At 36.6% G+C, this 21587-nt stretch overlaps 1 protein-coding gene across 2 annotated transcripts in view; it reads right to left on the reverse strand.

Moving 5' to 3' along the window:
* NIPA1 (NIPA magnesium transporter 1) overlaps positions 1–21587 on the reverse strand; it is a 60734-nt gene that overhangs the window by 17536 nt on the left and 21611 nt on the right. For both annotated transcript variants that reach the window (XM_074213714.1, XM_074213713.1), the window contains one exon: positions 20255–20345. In XM_074213714.1, the coding sequence (XP_074069815.1) occupies positions 20255–20345 (91 nt within the window). The remainder of the gene's footprint in view (positions 1–20254; positions 20346–21587) is intronic.

Here is a 21587-nt window from a genome sequence, read left to right on the forward strand (position 1 = left end):
CTTCCAGCACTTAGCATAAATAGAACCCTGAGTAAAAAGCACATGGCAGTAGAGCATTAAATCATGTAATGTCAACTGTTGGAGAAAAGGGGATGACCAACAGGGGCTGGAATAGTCAGCAGAGATTTCTTTGAAGAAATAGGATTTGAAGGGTAGAATGGAGGTGGATAGGCAGAAAGGTCTTTTGGGTGTGGGGAATAATGTGAACAAAGGCATTAAGGCAGGAAACATAGGTGGTTATGTTTATGAGTTTAAGTTGTGCCTGACTCTTATGACCCCATTTGGGGTTTTCTTGGTAAAGATACTGAAGTAGTTTGCCATTTCTTTCTCCACCTCATTTTAGAGATAAGGAAAATGAGGCAAACAGAGTGAAGTGACTTGCCCAGGGTCATCCAGCTAGGACCTATCTGAGGCCAGATTTGAACTCAGGAAGATGAGTCTTCCTGACTTCTGAACTGGAACGCTATCCACTGTGCCACCTAGTTGCCATTTTATAAGACTAAAGGTTTTTGCTTTTTTTAAACATTTCCACCTTTATAATCGAATGATACCGAGACACAAATTTAGTTGAACCAAACAGTCAGAACTATTTCCCTTCTTTTAACAGGAAGAGTCTTATAATAGGAAGGGTCTTATGAAGACTTGGAGAAGTACTGATGTTATTTGAAAAGTGATTTGAAATATGAAGTTCCTCTAAAAAGAGAGGTATACTCTGTTCTGCTTTATCTGACATACTATAGGTGCTAAATAGGTGCGACTAAATTAATTCTCTCTATTCCAAATTAGGGGGAAATGAAGAAAAATAACAGTACTAATTATTCAAAAATATAACATATTTTTGGTTTTGGAATGATATTTCTCTACTGTTCTGAGATTTCACAATATTTTAAAGGAGATAACAAGTCAATAAGCATTTACTGAGTATCTACCATGTTTTAGGAACTGTGATCAGTCATAGAACAAGGCAGATAGTCAAAAAAGTGTCTGCTCTCAGGAAGCTCACATTCTAATGGAAGGATCTCACAATAACGGAGCCAAAAGTACACATAGTTCTGGTTTAGGAGAATCTCAGAAGCAGTCCAGCTTCTCAGATCCTTTTTTGTTTAGATTTCTTCCCTTTTCCTCATTTCACCATGGAGAAACATCTCTGATATGCAAAAGACCAGTCTATGGCAGGTTTAACTCATCCAAAAATATGCTTGGCTTATGTCTCCCTTCAGAAAGATGATAGCTAATTACATGCATGGTTTTAAATGAACTTCTTACTATTTTCTGGGCTAGGGTAAGCATTTTTTTTTATTAAAAAGAATTTAAGTGGGATCAAATGAGAATTTATATATGTGAAACTATTTTGAAATCTACAGAGGGCTGTACAAAGAAAAGACAACAATGAAAACAAAGCTTTTCATAAAACCAAGATATATGTGACTAGCGAGATACAGCAGGAAGAGCCAGAAAGGGAAATCCCATTCAAAGTAACCTCAGACAATATAAAATACCTGAGAGTCTATTTGCCAAGGCAGACTCAGAAACTTTTTGAAAACAATTATGAAACACTCCTCACACAAATTAAATCAGATTTAAATAACTGGGCAAATATCAACTGCTCATGGATAGGTAGAGCTAATATAATAAAAATGACAATTCTAACAAAACTAAATTACCTGTTTAGTGCCCTACCAATCAAAATTCCAAACAATTACTTTGAGTTAGAAAAAGTTGTAAGTAAATTCATTTGGAGAAATAAAAAGTCAAGAATTTCCAGGAATTTAATGAAAAAAGTACAAAAGAAGGGGGCTTAGCCCTACCCAATCTAAAATTATATTATAAAGCATCAGTCATCAAAACTGTCTGGTATTGGCTAAGAAATAGAGTGGTGGACCAGTGGAATAGACTAGGTGCAATAGCAGGAAACAATTATAGTAATCTGCTGTTTGATAAACCCAAAGAGTCCAGCTATTGGGATAAAAACTCTCTCTTTGATAAAAACTGCTGGGAAAATTGGAAGTTAGTATGGAAGAAATGTAGATTAGACTAACACCTCACACCCTATACCAAGATAAGATCCAAATGGATACAGGATTTAGACATTAAAAAAATAATACTATAAGCAAATTAGAAGATCAAGGACTAGGTTACCTGTCAGATCTACGGAAAGGGAAGCAGTTTATGACTAAGGAAGAGATGGAGAACATCACTAAAAACAAACTAGATGATTTCAATTACATTAAATTAAAAAGCTTTTGCACAGATGAAACCACTGTAACCAAGATAAAAAGAAATGTAGTAAACTGGGAAATGATCTTTAAAACTAATGTTTCTGAAAAAGGACTCATTTCTAAAATATACAGAGAACTAAGTCATATTTTAAAAAAAGCCATTCCCCAGTTGACAAATGGTCAAAGGGTATGCAAAGGCAATTTACAGATGAGGAGATCAAAGCAACCCATAGTCATATGAAAAATTGCTCGAAATCAGTACTTATTAGAGAAATGCAAATTAAAGCTTCTCTAAGGTACCACCTCACACCTCTCAGACTGGCCAATATGACCAGAAAGGATAAGGATCATTGTTGGAAGGGTTGTGGGAAATCTGGGACGCTATTACACTGTTGGTGGAGCTGTGAACTCATCCAACCTTTCTGCAGAGCTATTTGGAACTACTCCCAAAGGGCAACAAAAATGTGCATACCCTTTGATCCAGCAATACCACTACTGAGTCTATACCCTGAAGAGATGATGAAAAAGGGTAAAAAAACATCACTTGTACAAAAATATTCATAGCAGCCCTGTTTGTGGTGGCAAAGAATTGGAAATCAAGTAAATGTCCTTCAATTGGGGAATGGCTTAGCAAACTGTGGTATATGTATGTCACGGAACACTATTGTTCTATCAGAAACCAGGAGGGATGGGAATTCAGAAAAGCCTGGAGGGATTTGCATGAGCTGATGCTGAATGAGATGAGCAGAACCAGAAAATCACTGTACACCCTAACAGTAACATGGGGCTGATAATCAACCTTGATGGACTTGGTCTTTCCATCAGTGTAGCAATCAGGTACAATTTTGGGCTGTCTGCAATGGAGAATACCATCTGTATCCAGATAAAGAACTGTGGAGTTTGAACAAAGTTCAAGGACTATTCCCTTTAATTTAGAAAAAAAAACTGATATCTTATCGTCTGATATTGTTATCTCTTATACTTTATGTTTCTTCCTTAAGGATATGATTTCTCACACTCAATTTGGATCAATGTACAGCATGGAAACAATACTATATTGCTTTCTGTGGGTGGGGCATTGGGGGAGGGAAGTAAGATTGGGGGAAAAATTGTAAAACTCAAAATAAATAAAATCTTTAATTAAAAAATCTTCCAGGAAATATTTATCTTGAACTCTTTCTCCAAGTTTAAACCCAATTTACTAACTGATTTCTAAAGGGAAAGCTATCTTTGCAGTTTTGAGATGAAGTCAAGTCTCTTTATTATTAAAATGTTCTAACATAGAGCTAGGCTCTAAAATCTTAAAAAAATAATGACAGGGGTGGCTAGGTTGTGCAGTGGATAGACCACCAGCCCTGGAGTCAAGAGTACCTGAGTTTAAATCCAGCCTCAGATACTTAATAATTACCTAGCTGTGTGGCCTTGGTCAAGCCACTAAACCCCAATGCCTTGAAAAAAAAACCTAAAAAAAATTACATCATCAATTAGATGATAATCTGCTATTGTTTTCTTTTCTTTTTTCTTTTTGGTTTTTGTTAGGTAATGGGGTTAAGTAACTAGCCCAAAATCACACAGCTAGTATGTGAAGCCAGTACTCCTCCTGACTCCAGGTCTCATGCTCTAGTCAGTGCCACCTAGCTACCCCTGTTGCTTATTAATTTTAAATTAATCTTTTAAATAATTAGATCCCAAACCCAAGTGAATAAAAGGAGTAATTCACATTTTAAAACTTTCATGGGGGGGCGGAGCCAAGATGGCGACAAGAAAGGATCCAGTCTTAGGCACTCTCTGATAAAACTTCTAAACTAAGGTCTCTAACTAAACTTTCAAGAGACAGAACCCACAAAGGGATCCAATGAGGCAGTTCTCCTACTCAAGGTAACCTGGAAAAGAGCAGAAAGGCTCTGCTCCCTGGGGTCGTAGGGGCGGCAGCCAGAGTGAAAGAACTTCAGCCTCCCAGAGGCAGCCCCAGGGCACTGGGAGCCCCAGCTCACAGCAGCGGGGAAGTCTCCTGAGCTACACCCTCGGGGAGCACCGGGCACAAAGTGGGGGAACAGCAGGGGACCTCTGCCAGAGTGAGCATGTGGAGCCCAGCCCTCAGGGCACACAGGAAGCAGCTTGGTCTTTCAGCAGCCCAGATGCAGAAGCCCCCAGGGCATGAGCCCATTGAGCTGAGGGAGGGGAGTGGAGAGAGAGACTGCAGAGCTCTATCCTCTGCCCCTGGAACAGGACTCTGGGGCTCTGACCACATTCAGACCTTGATCCCAGTCTAGGCCCCCACCCAGAACAACAGCGGCCCCCTCCACCTCAGGCCCCTGGCAGAGGGGGGCACATATGGTTATTCACAGACCAGGAGGGAGGACAGAGCCTCACACACTGAGACCCTTGTGGGAGTGCCCCAAAAGCTCAGGAAGCACCCCCAAAACAGGCTTAGGCTGGGAAAATGAGCAAGCAGAGAATAAAGAGGAACACCATTAAGAAATACATTATCTATGATCCCAAGAAGGATCAATATACTCAGTCTGAAGATGAGGAAACACAAGCTCCTGCATCTAAAGACTCCAAGAAAAACAGAAACTGGGATCAGGCTATGACAGAGCTCAAAAAAGACTTTGAAAATCAAATGAGGGAGTTGGAAGGAAAAAAAATGAAGTCAGCAGCTTAGTCAAGGCAATCCAAAAAAATGCTGAAGAAAATAGCATGCTAAAAACCAGCTTAGGTCAAATGGATAAAACAGTGCAAAAAGTTATTGAGGAGAAGAATGCTTTAAAAAGCAAAATTGGCCAGATGGAAAAAGAGATAAGACAACTCTCTGAGGAGAACAAATCCTTCAGACAAAGAATAGAATTCAGGGAGATTGATGAATTTACCAGAAATCAGGAATCAATACTTCAAAACCAAAAAAAATGAAAAATTAGAAGAAAATGTGAAATATCTCATTGAAAAAACAACTGATATGAAAAACAGACTTAGGAAAGATAATTTAAAAATTATTGTAATACCTGAAAGTCATGATCAGGAAAAGGGCCTTGACATCATTTTCAAAGAATTACTACAGGAAAATTGCCCTGATATTCTAGAAGCAGAGGGCAAAATAGAAATGGAGAGAATCCACTGATCCCCCTGAGAAAGAGTTCCCAAAAAACCAACTCCTAGGAATATTGTAGCCAAGTTCCAGAATTCCCAAGTCAAAGAGAAAATATTACAAGCAGCCAGAAGGACACAGTTCAAATATCGTGGAGCTGCAGTCAGGATCACGCAGGACTTAGCAGCAGCTACATTGGAAGCTCGTAAGGCTTGGAATACAATATATGGGAAGGCAAAAGAGCTTAGAATGCAGCCAAGAATGAACTACCCAGCAAGGCTGAATGTCCTCTTCCACAGAAAAAGATGGACTTTCAATGAACCAGGGGAATTTGAAATATTCCTTTTGGAATGGCCAGAGCTGAACAGAAAGTTTGATCTTCAGATACGGGACTCAGGTGAAGCATGGAGATTGGAGGAGAGGGGGGAAATATGAGGGACTTAATGATGATGAACTGCATGTATTCTTCTATAGAAAAATGACACTGATATTACTCATATGAACCTTCTCAGTTAATAGAGCAGGTAGAGGGAGCTTTTATAGTTGAAGCACAGGAGAAAGCTGAATTCAAAGATAAAATATGGTGTAAAAATGGAGTCTATAGAAAAAAGGGAAATATAATGGGAGAAAGAAAAAGGAGAGGGGGAATAGGTCAAGATATTTCATATAATAAGATTTTTCTTTATTACAATGAGCTATTGCAATGATATGGAAGGGGAGAGGCAAGGGGGGAATGAGGGAACCTTTGCTCTCATCAGAGGTGGCTAGGAGAGGAAACAGCATATATACTCAATGGGGTATAGACATCTGGAGCAAGAAGGAGGGGAGAGCAGGGGGAAGGGGTGGGGATGTGAATAAAGGAGGAGAGGATGAGCCATGGGGGGAGAGTGGTCAGATATAACACATTTTCTTTTTTACTTCTTGTAAGGGGCTGGGATTGGAAGGCCTGCCCAGGACCATAGGGCCAGGTGGATTCTGGGCCTAAGGGGTGGTATGGGGGCTCAGGGCTTCTTGGCCCCAGGACCAGGGATCTTTCTGTTGTGCCATTCAGCTACCCTACAGCAGAGTCAGAGTGAAAGGAGAGAGAAAATATAGTACCTGGTAGTGGAGAAATAAGAAAGGAGGGAGTTGCGATCAGCAACGGCAACGTTGGAAAAATATGGAAGTAACTTTTGCAATGGACTTATCATAAAAAATGTGATCCACCCATGACAGAGTTGTTGGTGTTGGAACAAACACTCAAGCACATTTTTTGTTATTATTATTTGGCGGAGGGTGCAGGGCAAATGGGGCTGGGTGGCCTGCCTGGGGCCACATAGCAGCGTGATCTTTGTGTATCTGAGGCCGGATTTGGACCTGGGTGCTCCTGGCTCAAGGGCCAATGCTCTGTCTGCCACCCAGCCACCCCTACTATTATTACTATTTTATTTTATTTTGGGTCTTTTTTTTCCTTCTTTTTGTTTTTTGCAGGGCAATGGGGATCGGGTGGCTTGTATGTCACAGGGCTGGGTGATTGTTGGGTTTACGAGGCTGGATGTGGGCTCGGGTGCTCGTGGCTCCAGGGCTCGTGCTTCGTCCATTGCGCCACCTGGCCATACCTACAATTATTACTATTATTTTTTAATTTTAATTTTTTTTCTCTCTCCCCTTTACTTTTTTTGCCCAAGCAAGTCTATATTCATGGAGGGGAGGGGTATTTTGTTTACTCATAGACAAGAATATTTTATTAATGTAAAAAAAAACATTTGTACAAAATGAGAATAAATTTGTTAATAGTAGTTAAAAGTAATAAAAGTTAAAAGTCTTAAATAGTAGTTAAAAGTCATAAATTACTGATTACTGAAGTCTTGTCAATGAACACTTGTATTTGTGTTAAACATTTTCTTTGGGTGCAGGAAATAAATAGTTGCCTCATGCTTGCTATAGATTACAGACCATGTAGCCTATGATTTTTCCCCTTTTAGGGAGATCCTAGACATGAGGCAAATCTAAGCTTTAAATAATTTTTCCCTGGGGTAATAAAGTGGAAAAGTAAAGAGGCCAAGAGGAGGAAAAAAAGGAACATGATCCTTTTTTTAAAAATTTTTTTTTTAGGTTTTTGCAAGGTAATGGGGTTAAAAGTGACTTGCCCAAGGCCACACAGGTAGGTAATCATTAAGTGTCTGAGGCTGGATTTGAACTCATGTACTCCTGATTCCAGGGCTGGTGCTCTATCCACTGTGCCACCTAACCACTCCAACATGATCCTTTTTTTAAGGTGGTTAGGCTTCAGTCCATGACTAATTCCAATCTTGATGGGTATGTGGATCTAGAGCAGATGGGCCCCTTACTGGAGAGGTAGAAAAAGAGAAAAAAAAAGAGAAAGTCACTCTAACTTTTAGATTTACTACAAGGGAAGCACCCTAAGAAAAGTATTATTGGAAAGCAGCTCTGGTATTAAAAAAAAAAACAATACTTTTTTTCACGTTGTAATTTTTTTTAAATAAAGAAGAAATTGCTGATACTGAAGGCCCAAAACTATATTTATTAGGACAAGTCTTAAATGGCAAAAATTATATTCAAGAGGTTGGGAGTCCTGCCCCCCCCACCGGGTTTTTCCTCCTTTCCCTCAGCTCCTTTTCTAAAAGGAGTGTTTTAAATGTGCTAGACATTTCAGAGAAATGCTGATACCAAGAAGCACAAATTGTTTTGCTTTACTATAAGATGTTTATTATAGATTCCTGAGTTTAGAACAAGAAAGGTAGAGGGCAAATTTCTGACCATTCCTCATCAACTAGCAAAAACAAAGGTACTAAAATCCTTAAAACAAACAAAATGTTAGATTTATAACAAACACTCGAATGCTAATTCAACTATTAAACTACAAATACCATCTAAATGAAGTAACACTTTAATTTAAAGGAAAACAATGAAACAGATATGGGAATAGCTGGGGAATGTTGTGTTCTAGAAAGTTGGGTGGTACACTGGGTAAGGTGCTGAAATTGGAGTGAGGATGATGTGAATTTAAATTCAGTCTTGGACACTTACTAGCAGTGTGACCCTGAGCATATCATTTAAACTCTTTGTCTCTCAGTTTCCTTATCCAAAAAATATGGACAATAATAACATCTACTTCACAGGGTTATTGTGAGGATAAAATGAGATATCTGGGAAAAATAAATGCCCTAGTGAACAAGCCTATCACTTTTTAACTGGTTTTTTTTAAAGGAGAAAAATAACTTGAAGCCTCATCTGTAAGTCAATGAAGTAGAAAAGAAAAGGAACTGGCCTGAAGAAAAGGAAGCCTAAGGGGGCAGCTAGCGCAGTGACCCTGGAGTCAGGAGGACCTGGGTTCAAATCTAATCTCAGACACTTAATAATTATCTAGTTGTGTGGCCTTGGGCAAGCCACTTAACCCCATTTGCCTTGCAAAAACCTAAAAAAAAAAAAGTAAGCCTATACTCTTCCCTCAGTTCTGTCATCAACTATCTATGACCTTGATAACTCTTTCCAACATCCCTGGGTCTCTGTTTTTTTTTTCTTCTGTAAAAATGAATGGACCGATTGAAGTGTTCTTTAAGTTTCCTTTCAATCCTATGATTCTATAACTTGAAGTTCATCTGTGCCTTTGCTTATGGCAAAACAAAAGCTGAGATAGACAGATACTGTAAGTATATGACAAGTAATTTATGACCTATGATAATAGTTATTTTCCATCTCTATTGGGATTCATTTATAAATAAGATACTGGAGTTCTTAACTTATGATCCATGGGTCCCCACAGATTTCATGGGGGCCCTTGATAATGGTTAGGTAAAAATTACATCTTTATTTTCTTTTTATCTCTAATTGAAATTTGGCATTTAAATATTTAAGCATTTTTTTTCCTAAGAGGTGATCCATAGGCTTCACCAGACAGCCGAGGGAATCCATGACCCCCCAAAAAAGGTTAATACCTCCTGATGAAGAAAAGAATATAACGATGTGAAAAATGTAATAGCTACTTGATAGTTACCTAAAATACTCCATAAGGTTACAAGTTTGGATTTTGTGAAATCTCTGAAATTCTTAAAACAAGGTGTTTGATTAGGTAAATGCTGCTCCATGTAAGCAAATGAGACAAAAAAAAAAATCAAAATGCTGCACCTTAAGATGTTTGGCAAAAGGTTTGATATTTGTTGAAATGTTAAAGCCAAGATGGAAGAATAGAAGGAAACTACAGTCTAGATCCCTTCCCTAAAATGACTCTAAACAGATCTAGACTATGTGCCAGATATAATTCTGATGGGGAAATCCAGAAATAGTCACAATGAGTCATTTTTTTTCAGCCTAGCTTGGCATATGAAGTGAAACAGGGAGGTCTACAGACACTGGAGAATGGAATTGATCCAGGAACATGTCTGCCATGGAATACTCCAGGGCATCGCAACAGGGACAAGTGTGAATGCTAAGTTTTATTTCATATTAACCAGTTTTGGGTCAGTCACCCAATGGCAAAGAGAGAGAGATAGACAGACTTCTGCAGTAAGATGTCATTCTTGTGTAAGGAGACCCTGAGAGGTAGGATGAGAAAGAAGGAAGTTTAAAATCCAGCTGTATAGGCAACAACACTGAGGTAGCTCCGATCCCCAGAGCAGAGCAGGGTCCCATTCCCAACATCTTGCTCAGTGTGCAGAAGAACCAAGACAAGAATCCCAGACCAAAGCAGAGTCTACAATTTCACCACTCAGAACAATTGTAGCTTACTAGGCTAACAGGGGCTGACTTCAACTGCAGTCTACTCTTGCCCAGACCCAAAGTCAGATTAGAAATTTGTAGAGCTCAGACCAAGCAGGAAACAATCATCTTTTCCATAGATCAAGTCACTCTGGGAGCACTGGATGCTTGCAGATCCCTAGACTGTCCCTGAGATCCTAGAATAACTAAATACTTATAGAAAGTGGCAATGGGAGCAGCCCTTCCTTTCAGAAATAACAGTATCCAGCCCTAATATCAAGTCTAAAGGCAGGAGAGGCTAGAAGAATGAATAAACAAAAAAGAGATCTATCTAAAAGTAACATGGTGGCAGAGAAGTTCAAGACATAAACCTAGAAGAGTATGACTTTAAAATGTTTAGAAACAAAGCCTCAAGGGAAAACCAGAATCTGGGCAAAAATTCAACTTAAATTCCAGGAAGAGATGAAGTAAGAGTTAAAAATAGGGTTCAGAATGTTTTTATAAATTAAACAAGAATGCTTTAGGAGAAAATTAGAAAAGATTTGAGAGCTAAGATAGAAAGAATTGGAAAGGGAATTAACAGCTTGTCACAAGAATACAAGACCTTGCCTAAGCAACAAACTTCTTAAAAATTAGAATGGTCTGAGAAGAAGCCAATGCCTCTATGAAGAAACAAGGAAATATTAAAGCAAAATCAAAAGACTGGGAAAAAAATAAGAAATAAATGTAAGGTACCTCAAAGCAAAAACAATTGACCTGGAAAACAAATTGAGGAGATAAAATTTTAAGAGTCATTGCACTATATGAATACTATGACCAAAAAAGAGAGAGATTTTGGCATCCTATTTTTAAGAAATATTGAAAAACTAAACAAACAAAATTGTCCAGATCTCTTGGAAGCACAGGGTTAACTGGAAATAGAAAGAATCCATCTCCAGAAAGAAACCCTAAAATATAAACTCCCAGGAACATGTTACCAAAGTTTAGAATTTCTAGATCAAAGAAAAAATACTACAAGTAGGCAGAAATAATTCAAATCACAATAAGGACAAGTGTGAATGCTAAGTTCTATTTCATAATAACCAGTTTTGGGTCAGTCACCCAAAAATAATTTTTTTAATATGACCAAGTACAAGTCAGAATCACTTATGATTTAGCAGCCACACATAAGGGAGCTAAGAATCTGTAATACAATATTCTGCAAACAAAGAATATGATCTTACAGCTAAGAATAACTTACCCAGCAACAATGAGTAAAATGATATAGTAAGACAGAGCTTTAATGAAATATTAGTATTTTGGGGCAGTTGGCACAGAGGATGAAGCAGCAGCTCTGGAGTCAGGAGGACCTGAATTCAAATCCACCCTCAAACACTTACTAATTACCTAGCTGTATGACCTTGGGCAAATCTCTTAACCCCATTGCCTTGCAAAAAGTAAAAAAAAAAAAAGAAAAGAAATATAAGGACTTTAAAACATTTTTGTTGCCCTTTGGGCAAAATAATTCCTTTTTATCTTCATTTGTAAATTCTGCTTTTTTTACTTTTGACATTGGTCATCTTGTTTCCTTTATATTTTTAAAACATCCATTAGGGCAACTAGGTGGTGCAGTGCATAGAGCACCGGCCCTGGAGTCAGGAGTACCTGAGTTCAAATCCAGCCTCAGACACTTCATAATTACCTAGCTGCATGGCCTTGGGCAAGCCACTTAACTCCATTTGCCTTGCAAAATCCTAAAAAACAAAACAAAAACAAAAACCATTCCTCATGAAAAGATCAGAGTTGCAAGAAACTTTGAGGTGAGTTTTATAATAGCCCTGGGAGATAGGTGTTATTATTATGCCTGTTTTATGAAGAACAACATGAAAATATGTATGAATAAACTTCTTACATTCAGATATAGGAAAATGCTACAAATATCCCCTCTCATCCCTGTTATTATCAGGGGTCATAGAAGCAGCCAAATTATACAAGATTTGGGAGTAGTTCTGGAAAGGGAAGAAGAATACAATGAAGGAACTGGGGGGGGGGGGAGTTGAGGAAGAAGGAAAAGGAAAGTTTGGGAAAATTGTCACACAAGAAGATGTTTATACAAAGAAGGAGTGGAGTAATACTTAACACTTGATCCTCATTTCCATCTGAACTGGTCAGAGAAGAGCATCCCCCTACAACACACCCATGCACCCACCCATGCACCCATCCATGCACACACGCACATATGTGCATGCATATGCATGTACACGTACACATATGTGTATATATATGTACATGTGTGTTTGGTACAGAAATATTTCACTCGACAGTGAAATGGGGGGAAAAGGGAGAAGGAGCAGAGGAGAATTTGAAGAAGGGCAGATTAAGGGAGGATTAGTACCGAGCAAAACAAACTGATGATGTACAAAAATATTTATAGCTCTTTGAGGCAGTAAAGAATGAGAAGTGAGGGAGTGCCCTGAAATTGGGAGATGAATGAACAAGTTATGGTAATATAGATGTAATGGAATACTTGTGCTGATCTCTTATAAGCAAAATGTCCAACCACAATTCCAGAAGACCAATAATGAAACATGCTACCCAAATCCCTAACAAGAGTGAAGATTCAGAATGCAGAATAAGACAATTTTTTTTAGTATGACCAATGTAGAAATTTGTTTTGAATTTTTTTTGATTAACTAAACATATTTGAAATTGATTTTATTTTTCTTATATTCTCAACTAGGGGAGAAATAGGGGTAGGAAAATGTAAGAAGAGATTTTGGTTGATTTAAGCAAATAAAATATTTTTTAAAAGTATATTCATATTGTTTCTATAAACCACACAAGAAAATCACTCACTTTATAAAAGTGTGTATGTAAACATATATTCATATATATATATAATATACACACAAAAGAGAAATTTATCAGTCTTTTTATAAAATATGAGTGAAGAATGGAATTAGTGAACTTATGTAGTATTTCTGTCTGAAATAATGGTTCCAAAAGGCTTGAAACAAGTGAGTTTTACAAAATACTTGGAACAGTTACATTTCCAGTGAGTAAAACTAAATGGTCAACCAAATGGTAATGAGAGTACTTCAATGAGAAATAAATACATAATGCATAAATGAAAACAAACTTATTAAGTGCTGACTAATGTACTATACACTGGGCTAAGTATATGTAAATACATATCAATAGCTATGATTTCACTGATTCAAGTATTCCTTCCACATGCATCTCTTATGCTTTATTAAGTCAACTAGCTTTATTAAACCTTGCCTACCATGTGCCAACAAATGAAGCAGTTAGATGGTTCAGTTTATAGAGTGCTGTACCTGCAGTCAGGAAGATCTCATTTCCAATTCAGGCTCATTCATGCACTTACTAGTTATGTGATTCTGGGCAAGTCACTTAAGCTCCATTTGCCTTGAGGCAAGATGAATAAGTGCATAGAGCATTGGACCTGGAGTTAGGAAGACCTGAGTTCAAATCTAGCCTCAGAAACTCACTAGGTATGAGATGCCTGGGCAAATCACTTAGCTTCTGTTTGCTTTAATTCATTGAAGAAGGAAATGGCAAACCACTCCAATATCTTTGCCAAGGAAACCCCTGAGGGCTCACAAAGAGTCAAACAGGACTGAACAACTAAACAATAACAACAACCAATGTGCCAAGCACTGTACTAAGTGCTAGGAACATAAAGGCAAAAAACAGTCCTTGCAGTCAAGTTTCTCACAGACTAGTAGGGGAGACAACATGTAAATAACTCTGAGCATCTAAGATGTATATTGGATAAATTGGGGGCAACCTCAGAGAGAAGGTTCCTAGATTAAAGACTGAGAAAGGTTTCTTGCAGAAGATCGGTTTAGTAGGGACTTGAAGGAAGCCAGGGAAGCCAAAAAGAAGCAGAGATTAGAAGGAAAAATGTTTTAGACTTAGAATATTAAGTATCTTGAAAAGGGAGTAGCAAGGAACCAGCATCATTGGATTGCAGAGTACATAGAGGTAAGGAAAACTGGAAGGGTAGGAAGGGACCATATTAGGAAAGGCTTTAAAAGTCAAACAAAGGATTTTATATTTGATCCTGGGACCAATAGGGAATCAATGGAGCTTATTAAATAGGGGGTGATATCAGACCTGTGTTTTAAGAAGATCAATTTGAACTTGTTACAGCCAAAATTTCATCACACCTCAGCCAAACTGGTGATGAGCCTTTCCAACCTTAGCTAGGCTGACCCTCCAACAAAGGACACTCAGTGCTTCACCAGGACTACAGCCAAGACCTTTTCACTTTGGTAGGAACTGCCAAAGCTTGCAGTCTATTAGCATAGCCTTTGAGAACCCAAAGTTATTGTGACGACCAAGGGAACAATCTGATCAAGGGTGCAAAGGTAGGAGAGTTCAGTTGTCTTTAGAAAAACAGATAGCAGAATCTGGCTGGCATGTAAAAATTTTTTTAAAAGGGAGAAAAGGAAGATAAGCCTAGAAAAGTAGGTTAGCAAACAACCTTTTAGTAAAAGTCTAAAGAATCTGAACATTAGTAAGCAATGGAAAAGTAATAGTTTTTGAGCAGGATATTTGCTTATGTGGTAGAGCCCTGGATTCTTGAAGATCTGAGTTCATATGTGAACTTAGATTCTTACTTTGGTTGTGTGATCCTGGGCAAATCATTTAACTTTTTGTCTGACTCAGTTTCCTTCTCTATAAAACAGGCATAATAATAATAACACCTATCTGCCAGGGCTATTGTAAAAAAAAAGAGAGAGAGAGAGAATAGTTTTGCAATCCTTAAAGATTTATATGAATCCAAGTTGTTGTTGTTGATACTGTTCTGAGAGTTCTGCTTTAGGAAAATTAATCAAGCAACAGCATGTAAAATGAATTAGAAGGCAGAGAGGTCATATTAAAAATAATTACAACGATCCAAAAGGAAAGTAAAGGGGTTAAAGCTAAGAAGGCAGAAGTACTAGAGAGAAAAAAACTAGATTAGAACAATAGTCCAGGGAACAACTTGCCTGTTTTTTATGTTAAGAATTGTTTTTATAATTATAAAGTTTTATTTTATTTTAAAATATAAATAGCATTTTTTAACTCACAAGCTATATAAAGTCTGCTCATCTGTGGATTGAAACTATATCACATTGAACTGATCCAACCATTCTGGAGAGTAATCTGGAACTAAACCCAAAGAATAATCAAATTCTGCATATCTTTTGATCCAGCAATATCACTACTAGATTAGTATCCCAAAGAGATCATTAAAAAAGGGAAAAGGACTCACAAATACAAAAATATTCATAGCAACTCTTTCTGGAGACCACTCTACTAAAGTGGCCTTCTTGATGTTCCTCATGCCATTCCATCTCCTTTCTCTACACCTTTGTTCAAGTTGTTCCCCATATTTGGAGTATGTTCCCTTTTCACTTCAACCTCTTAAAAATTAATAATTTCCTTTTAAATTCTGCTCAGGTACCATTTTCTAAAGAGGTCTTTTCCCATCCCTCTAAGCTAATCGTATTTCCCCAGAAAAATCACCTTGAACTATTTGTGTGTGTATGTGTGTGTAAAAACATAATATATATATATATATATGTATATATATATATATATATTTATATGATATGCCCCTGTCTCCCCTAATATAATCTAAATTCCTTGAGGGCAAGGGCTGTTTCATTTTTTTTGCCTTGGTATGCCCGTGTACCACACTGTAGGCACTTAATAATTGCTTGCTGATTGATTGATGATAGTTCTGCTAACATAGAGATGGAAGTCAAAAAGAAGCATGGGTTGAGGGGTCAGCTAGGTGGCTCAGTGAATAGAGCACCAGCCCTGGAGTCAGGAGGACCCGAGTTCAAATTTGAATTCAGACACTTAATAATTACCTAGCTGTGTGACCTTGGACAGATCACTTAACCCATTGCCTAGCAAAAGCAACAACCACAAAAAAGGAGCATGGGTTGATAAGAAAGATAAAAAGTTTGGTTTTGGACATGTTGAGTTTAAAGTCCTCCATGAAGTCATACTTGATACCCTCTTTCCGTATTATCACTTGGCCATGGCAACCAATGAAACAAATTTAAAATTTTAAAAATTCCTATTTAGTCCTCCTCTCTTTCTGCAGTGGCAGTGACCAAGAGACAGAAAAGGGAACAAGAAGTAATTGCTCCTTTTTTTGGAGTGTCATCTTTGATATTATATGTCTGACATTAATAGAATACTACAATCTTCAAAGAATTAAAGTCGAGTCATCCAAAGAACAGTGGAGAGGCACATGATTTATAAAGAAAAAATACACAAAAGTAGCCACATAAAACTACACGAATTATGTGCCAACCACATGGGAAGAATAAGAGATAATTGAGGAAGAGTTGGCATGTTTCAATGGTATCCGCTCCATGTCAAGAGAATTCCAAGGGGCAGTTAGGTGACACAGTCCAGTCTCAGAGGGGCAGTTAGGTGACACAGTCCGGTCTCAGACACTTAATAATTACCTAGCTATGTGACATTGGGCAAGTCACTTAACCCCATTACCTTGCAAAAGAGAGAGAGCAAGACTAGGAGTGTGTGTGTGTGCGCGCATGCGCGTGTGCGTGTGCGTGTTTGTGTGTGTGTGTGTGTGTGTGTGAGAGAGAGAGAGAGAGAGAGAGAGAGAGAGAGAGAGAGAGAGAGAGAATTCCAGGAAGACCTTTAATATAATGGAGGATCTGCAGGAATGCAAAGACAAATATCACATAGGACTGATGAGTTTTAAGCTTCATTGCTGCACTAACCATCAAGATCACTGATTCTTTGGAGAACTGAAAATTTAAAAAAACTGGAAGCATATTAAAATAAAGATATTCAGAAGCTAGAACTCTGAATCGAAAGTTCGAGAGGGTTAAAGTCATATGAAATAATACAGGTAAAATAACTGAAGGAAAGACCATCAAGAAAAAAGAATGCAAAAGGCAAGACTATGATAAATATCAACTTTTGGAGAGGACGGAGTAGAGAAAGAAGAATATGATAGGAAGAGGAACTAGTTAATTAGGAAGAAGTATCAACCAGAGAGGTGGAAGAACTAGAAGGAGGTTATGTCATGGAAGACAATTTAAAATTTTTAAATAGAGCAGAAAAGAGAAGTAGAAAACAGACAAAGAAAAAGGCCACAGGATTTGAAGATTATGAGATCAATAATGACATCCAAGAATAATTTTGGCACAAAGTTGATAGGAATAAAAGATCATGAGTGGATTAAAGAATGAGTGGATGTTGAACAAAATGATGTGATAGATGTGTTCTATTATAAATCTGGCATAGAAGGGAAAGAAATAAATAGAACCTCAAAAGATATCATGGTCTGGGGAAAACTTTTTTTAAGGTCAAAAAAATCCTTAAAAATTTTTTGAGAGATTTAGTGAGTATAAATAGGATACAGAATGTTAACTAAAGATAGCTTACATGCAAAAGGTGATATAAGGGCTATCATCAAGGAAATGACCAGAAAACAAGTGAGACAGTGAAAAATGCTTCCCTCATTCCTAGGAAATATAAAAATGCCTAGATCAGAGGTTACTAATGTTTTTGTGTGTCACAGATACCTTTGGAAATCTGATGATGAATACTAAATAAAGTCTTTCAAGGAGGCAGAGAAACTAGAGACCAAATTGCCAACATTCCTTGGATTATGGAGAAAGCAAGGATGTTCCATAAAACCATCTACTTCTGTGTCATTGATTATACTAGTCTTAGTGTGGACAACAACAAAATGTGGCAAGTCCTTAAAGAAATAGGAGTACCCCCTTATCTTATTTGTCTCCTGAGGAACTGTATGCAGATCAAGAAACAAGTTAGAAATGAACATGGAACAAGTCATTGGTTCACGATTGGAAAAGGAGTACAACAAGATTATATATTGCCACTTTATTTATTTAACTTAAATGAAGATTATATCATATGAAATGTCAGGTCAAATGAATCAAAAGTCAGAATTAAGATTTCTTGGGAAAATATCAACAATCTCAGATATGCAGATGATAACACTCTGATGACAGAAAATGCTAGATTTAAGAAGACTTTTTTTTTTTTTTTTTTTTTTTTTAGGCAAGGCAAATGGGGTTAAGTGGCTTGACCAAGGCCACACAGCTAGGTAATTATTAAGTGTCTGAGGCTGGATTTCAACTCAGGTACTCCTGACTCCAGGGCCGGTGCTCTATCCACCACACCACCTAGCCACCCTTTAAGAAGACTCTTGATGAGGGTGAAAGAGGAGAGTATAAAAGTTGGCCTGAAACTTAACATTAAAAAGTAACAAATTACTATCATGACAACTGGGCCCATCATTTCCTGGCAAATAGAGGAAGAAGAAATAGAAGTGTCATATTTTATATTCTTGGGTTCAAAGATCACTGCAAATGGCAGCTATAGCCATGAAATTAAAAGATATTTGCACCTTGGAAGGAAATATGTGGCAAATCTGAACAGCAGCATACTAAAAATTAGAGACATTACCTTGCTAATAAAGGTCTATATAGTCAAAGCTATGATTTTTTCCAGTAATAATATATGACTGTAAATAAGTTGAGATAGTGGAGGATAGAAGGGCCTGTCATGCTATGTATGATGTATGGGATAATGAGGAATTAGACATAGCTGAACAATTGAACAACTTCAACTAAATATTGCTTATTTTTAAATGCATAAAATTAAGTAGAATTTCAAAGGAAATCAATTACATTGAAATGCACTTATCAAACTATTAAATAAAACAAATTCATGGATCTCAAATTAAGATTTCCTAATCTAAATGAAGGTTTCTATTGGATAGATATTTCAGGTGGAGTTACTGAAGAACACAAGAACTGTACAATATGAAGTAATCTGTACTAGAAAAAGGAGTACTCAAACTGATGATATCACAGACCAAGTGAAGGACTGAACCCTATTTAAGGAACTTGTGAAAAAGGGACAAATGGAAGAATCAAAAAAGAAAGGGGGGGATAATTGATGAAGGAAGGTCCTAGAGAATTCAGGGGTGCTGTTTGTCCTATGCACATTTGTTTATGGAGATCTAAGTATTTTTTTCCAATGGAATAAATCTTCCATTAAATTGAAATTAGAGGGAAAATGCGATTAAACACATTTTAGTTAATAAAACTGTCAGAGAAGTTTGAAAGCAAAAGTGATATCAACTTTTAAATGTGAACTTTTAAAATGAGTTAAGGTGGGAATTTGTTTCAGTCAACTATACATTTGACACAAGGATTTTGATCCTCCCTCCCTGGTTTTTTCCAGGGTAGAGGGAGATAGGAGAGAAAATACATATAAACTTACTTTAAAAATATTAACTCTAAAAAGTATATCAACTTGAATATTGAAATAGGAATTCTAATGCTGACTACTAAATAAAGGCTTTCAAAGAGGCTTTATATATTTGTGACCTTTATATCTATGTCTTCTGCAGATAGGATATAGCTATACATAAAGCACTAGATTCCAATTCAATCTCAAACATTTTGAAATTATGTAACATCTGCACTCTTTGTGCAAAGTGACAGTGAAGACACAAAAATTAAGAGTGCTTACTATGTCTATATTTTCAAAAGGTCTCTGGAATTTTTAACTCAAAAGTTTAGTTTAAAAGCCATTGAATCAATGAATTTTTAAAACTTGGATTTTTTTCTCTATTCTCTCCTATTTTTCTCTGTAATCCAGTTTCTGCAAAAGACAAATAGGATACTATTTTTAAAATAAATTTTAATAAATATTATATTATATATCATGTGTATTCTATATATTATATACTATTATCAATTAAAAATTAAAAATTTTTCTTTATGAATTTATTAAATTTATTAAAAATAAAAAATTCTAAAAAAAGCTATAATAAATGTTCTATACAAATAAGTACTATGATTTTTTTAAAAGTACATTGTTTAGTTTAATTGGATTCATAACTAGCTTTAGAAGACTTGTCATGAAGTCAGAGAAGAATTGCTAGAGTTTTTAGAAAAAGACTATATTCATATCATAACCAGAAATTATAGATGTCCTAATTAAGTCATATTAACACATTCTAAAATATGCTAAACCAAATTTTTGGAAGAAAAGTTATCTAAAAAAGCAGGATTGAATTAAATGTGAGAAATTCTGGCTTAAGGTCGAAAAAAGCAAAAATATGTAACTTACTATTTTTATTCTTTCATTTGAAAAACTCAAGTTTAAAGCAAAACCCCCTTTATAGCCTACCAATCCATGAAATATTACAGTGCAAAATTCCAATGCTCACCCAAATGGAACACCGAGAGCACCAAGGGGAGTGACCAGCACAGTAGGAACTGCTGTATAAGCCAAGAAATTTCCAATCTGACCAAGAGCCACTGTTAAGAGAATCATAAAAATATATTTTGTAATCATTACATTGTTAACCTTTATCACAAAAGAATTAATATTTCAACCAAGAGAGAGGGCATAGTGATAGAACCTAAATTTTTAACTATTAGTTTGAAAAAACTACTTATGTATGTGCTATAAAATACCACAAAACTCTGGAGAATTACTTTCAAGCCATTAAAATGATTAAAAATATTTTAACTTTATACCAATATTAGAGCAATAAACTATTGAAATAGATAGTTTTCAGTCACCTATTAGTATTGGCAATCCAAAAACAAACAAAGCATATAACATTAGAATGTGAGAAATGACTTTTATAGAATCTCTCTCTTGAATTAATATAATTAGGATGGATAATAATATATGTATTCCTTAGGTCTATGAGATAGATCTGGAAATCAATGCTTTCTAAATGTCTTAGAAGTATTCATAAAGGGGTGGCTAGGTGGTACAGTGGATAAAGCACCAGCCCTGGAATCAGGAGTACCTGGGTTCAAATCTAATCTCAGACACTTAACAATTGCCTAGCTGTGTGTCCTTGGGCAAGCCACTTAACCCCATTTGCCTTGCAAAAAAAAAACAAACCTAAAAAAAAGTATTCATAAAGAAAAATTTGGGGCAGCTATGTGATGCAGTGGATACAGCACTGGCCCTGGAATTCAAATCCGGCCTAAGATACTTAATAATTACCTAGTTGTGTGACCTTAGTTAAGTCACTTAACCCCATTGCCTTGCAAAAACCAAAAACCAAAAAAGAGAAAAAGAAAAACTAGTTGGAGCCCAAGTTGGTATTGATACCATAAACATTTCAATATTAACTGAAAATTTAAAATCATCCTTAAAGGAAAGAATTTCAATAAAAACAGACATTTCACATTTTTTACCATTTAAAAAAACTGATTTTAAAAATAAACCTCATAGGGGTGGCTAGGTGGCGTAGTGGATAAAGCACCAGCCTTGGAGTCAGGAGTACCTGGGTTCAATTCCGGTCTCAGACACTTAATAATTACATAGCTGTGTGGCCTTGGGCAAGCCACTTAACCCCATTTGCCTTGCAAAAAAACCCCTAAAAAACAAAACAAACAAACAAACAAAATAAACCTCGTAGACTTTGCTTGGTTTTAAACATGTCTCTTCTCTGAGGGATTTAAGGTACAGAATTAAAATTCTTATTTACCTCTACAAGCTATCATTTTGATGAACAAAGGTGCATATTTCAATATATG

Source organism: Macrotis lagotis, chromosome 1 (assembly GCF_037893015.1).
Source record: "Macrotis lagotis isolate mMagLag1 chromosome 1, bilby.v1.9.chrom.fasta, whole genome shotgun sequence".
In the NCBI taxonomy this organism is placed as follows: Eukaryota; Metazoa; Chordata; class Mammalia; order Peramelemorphia; family Peramelidae; genus Macrotis; species Macrotis lagotis.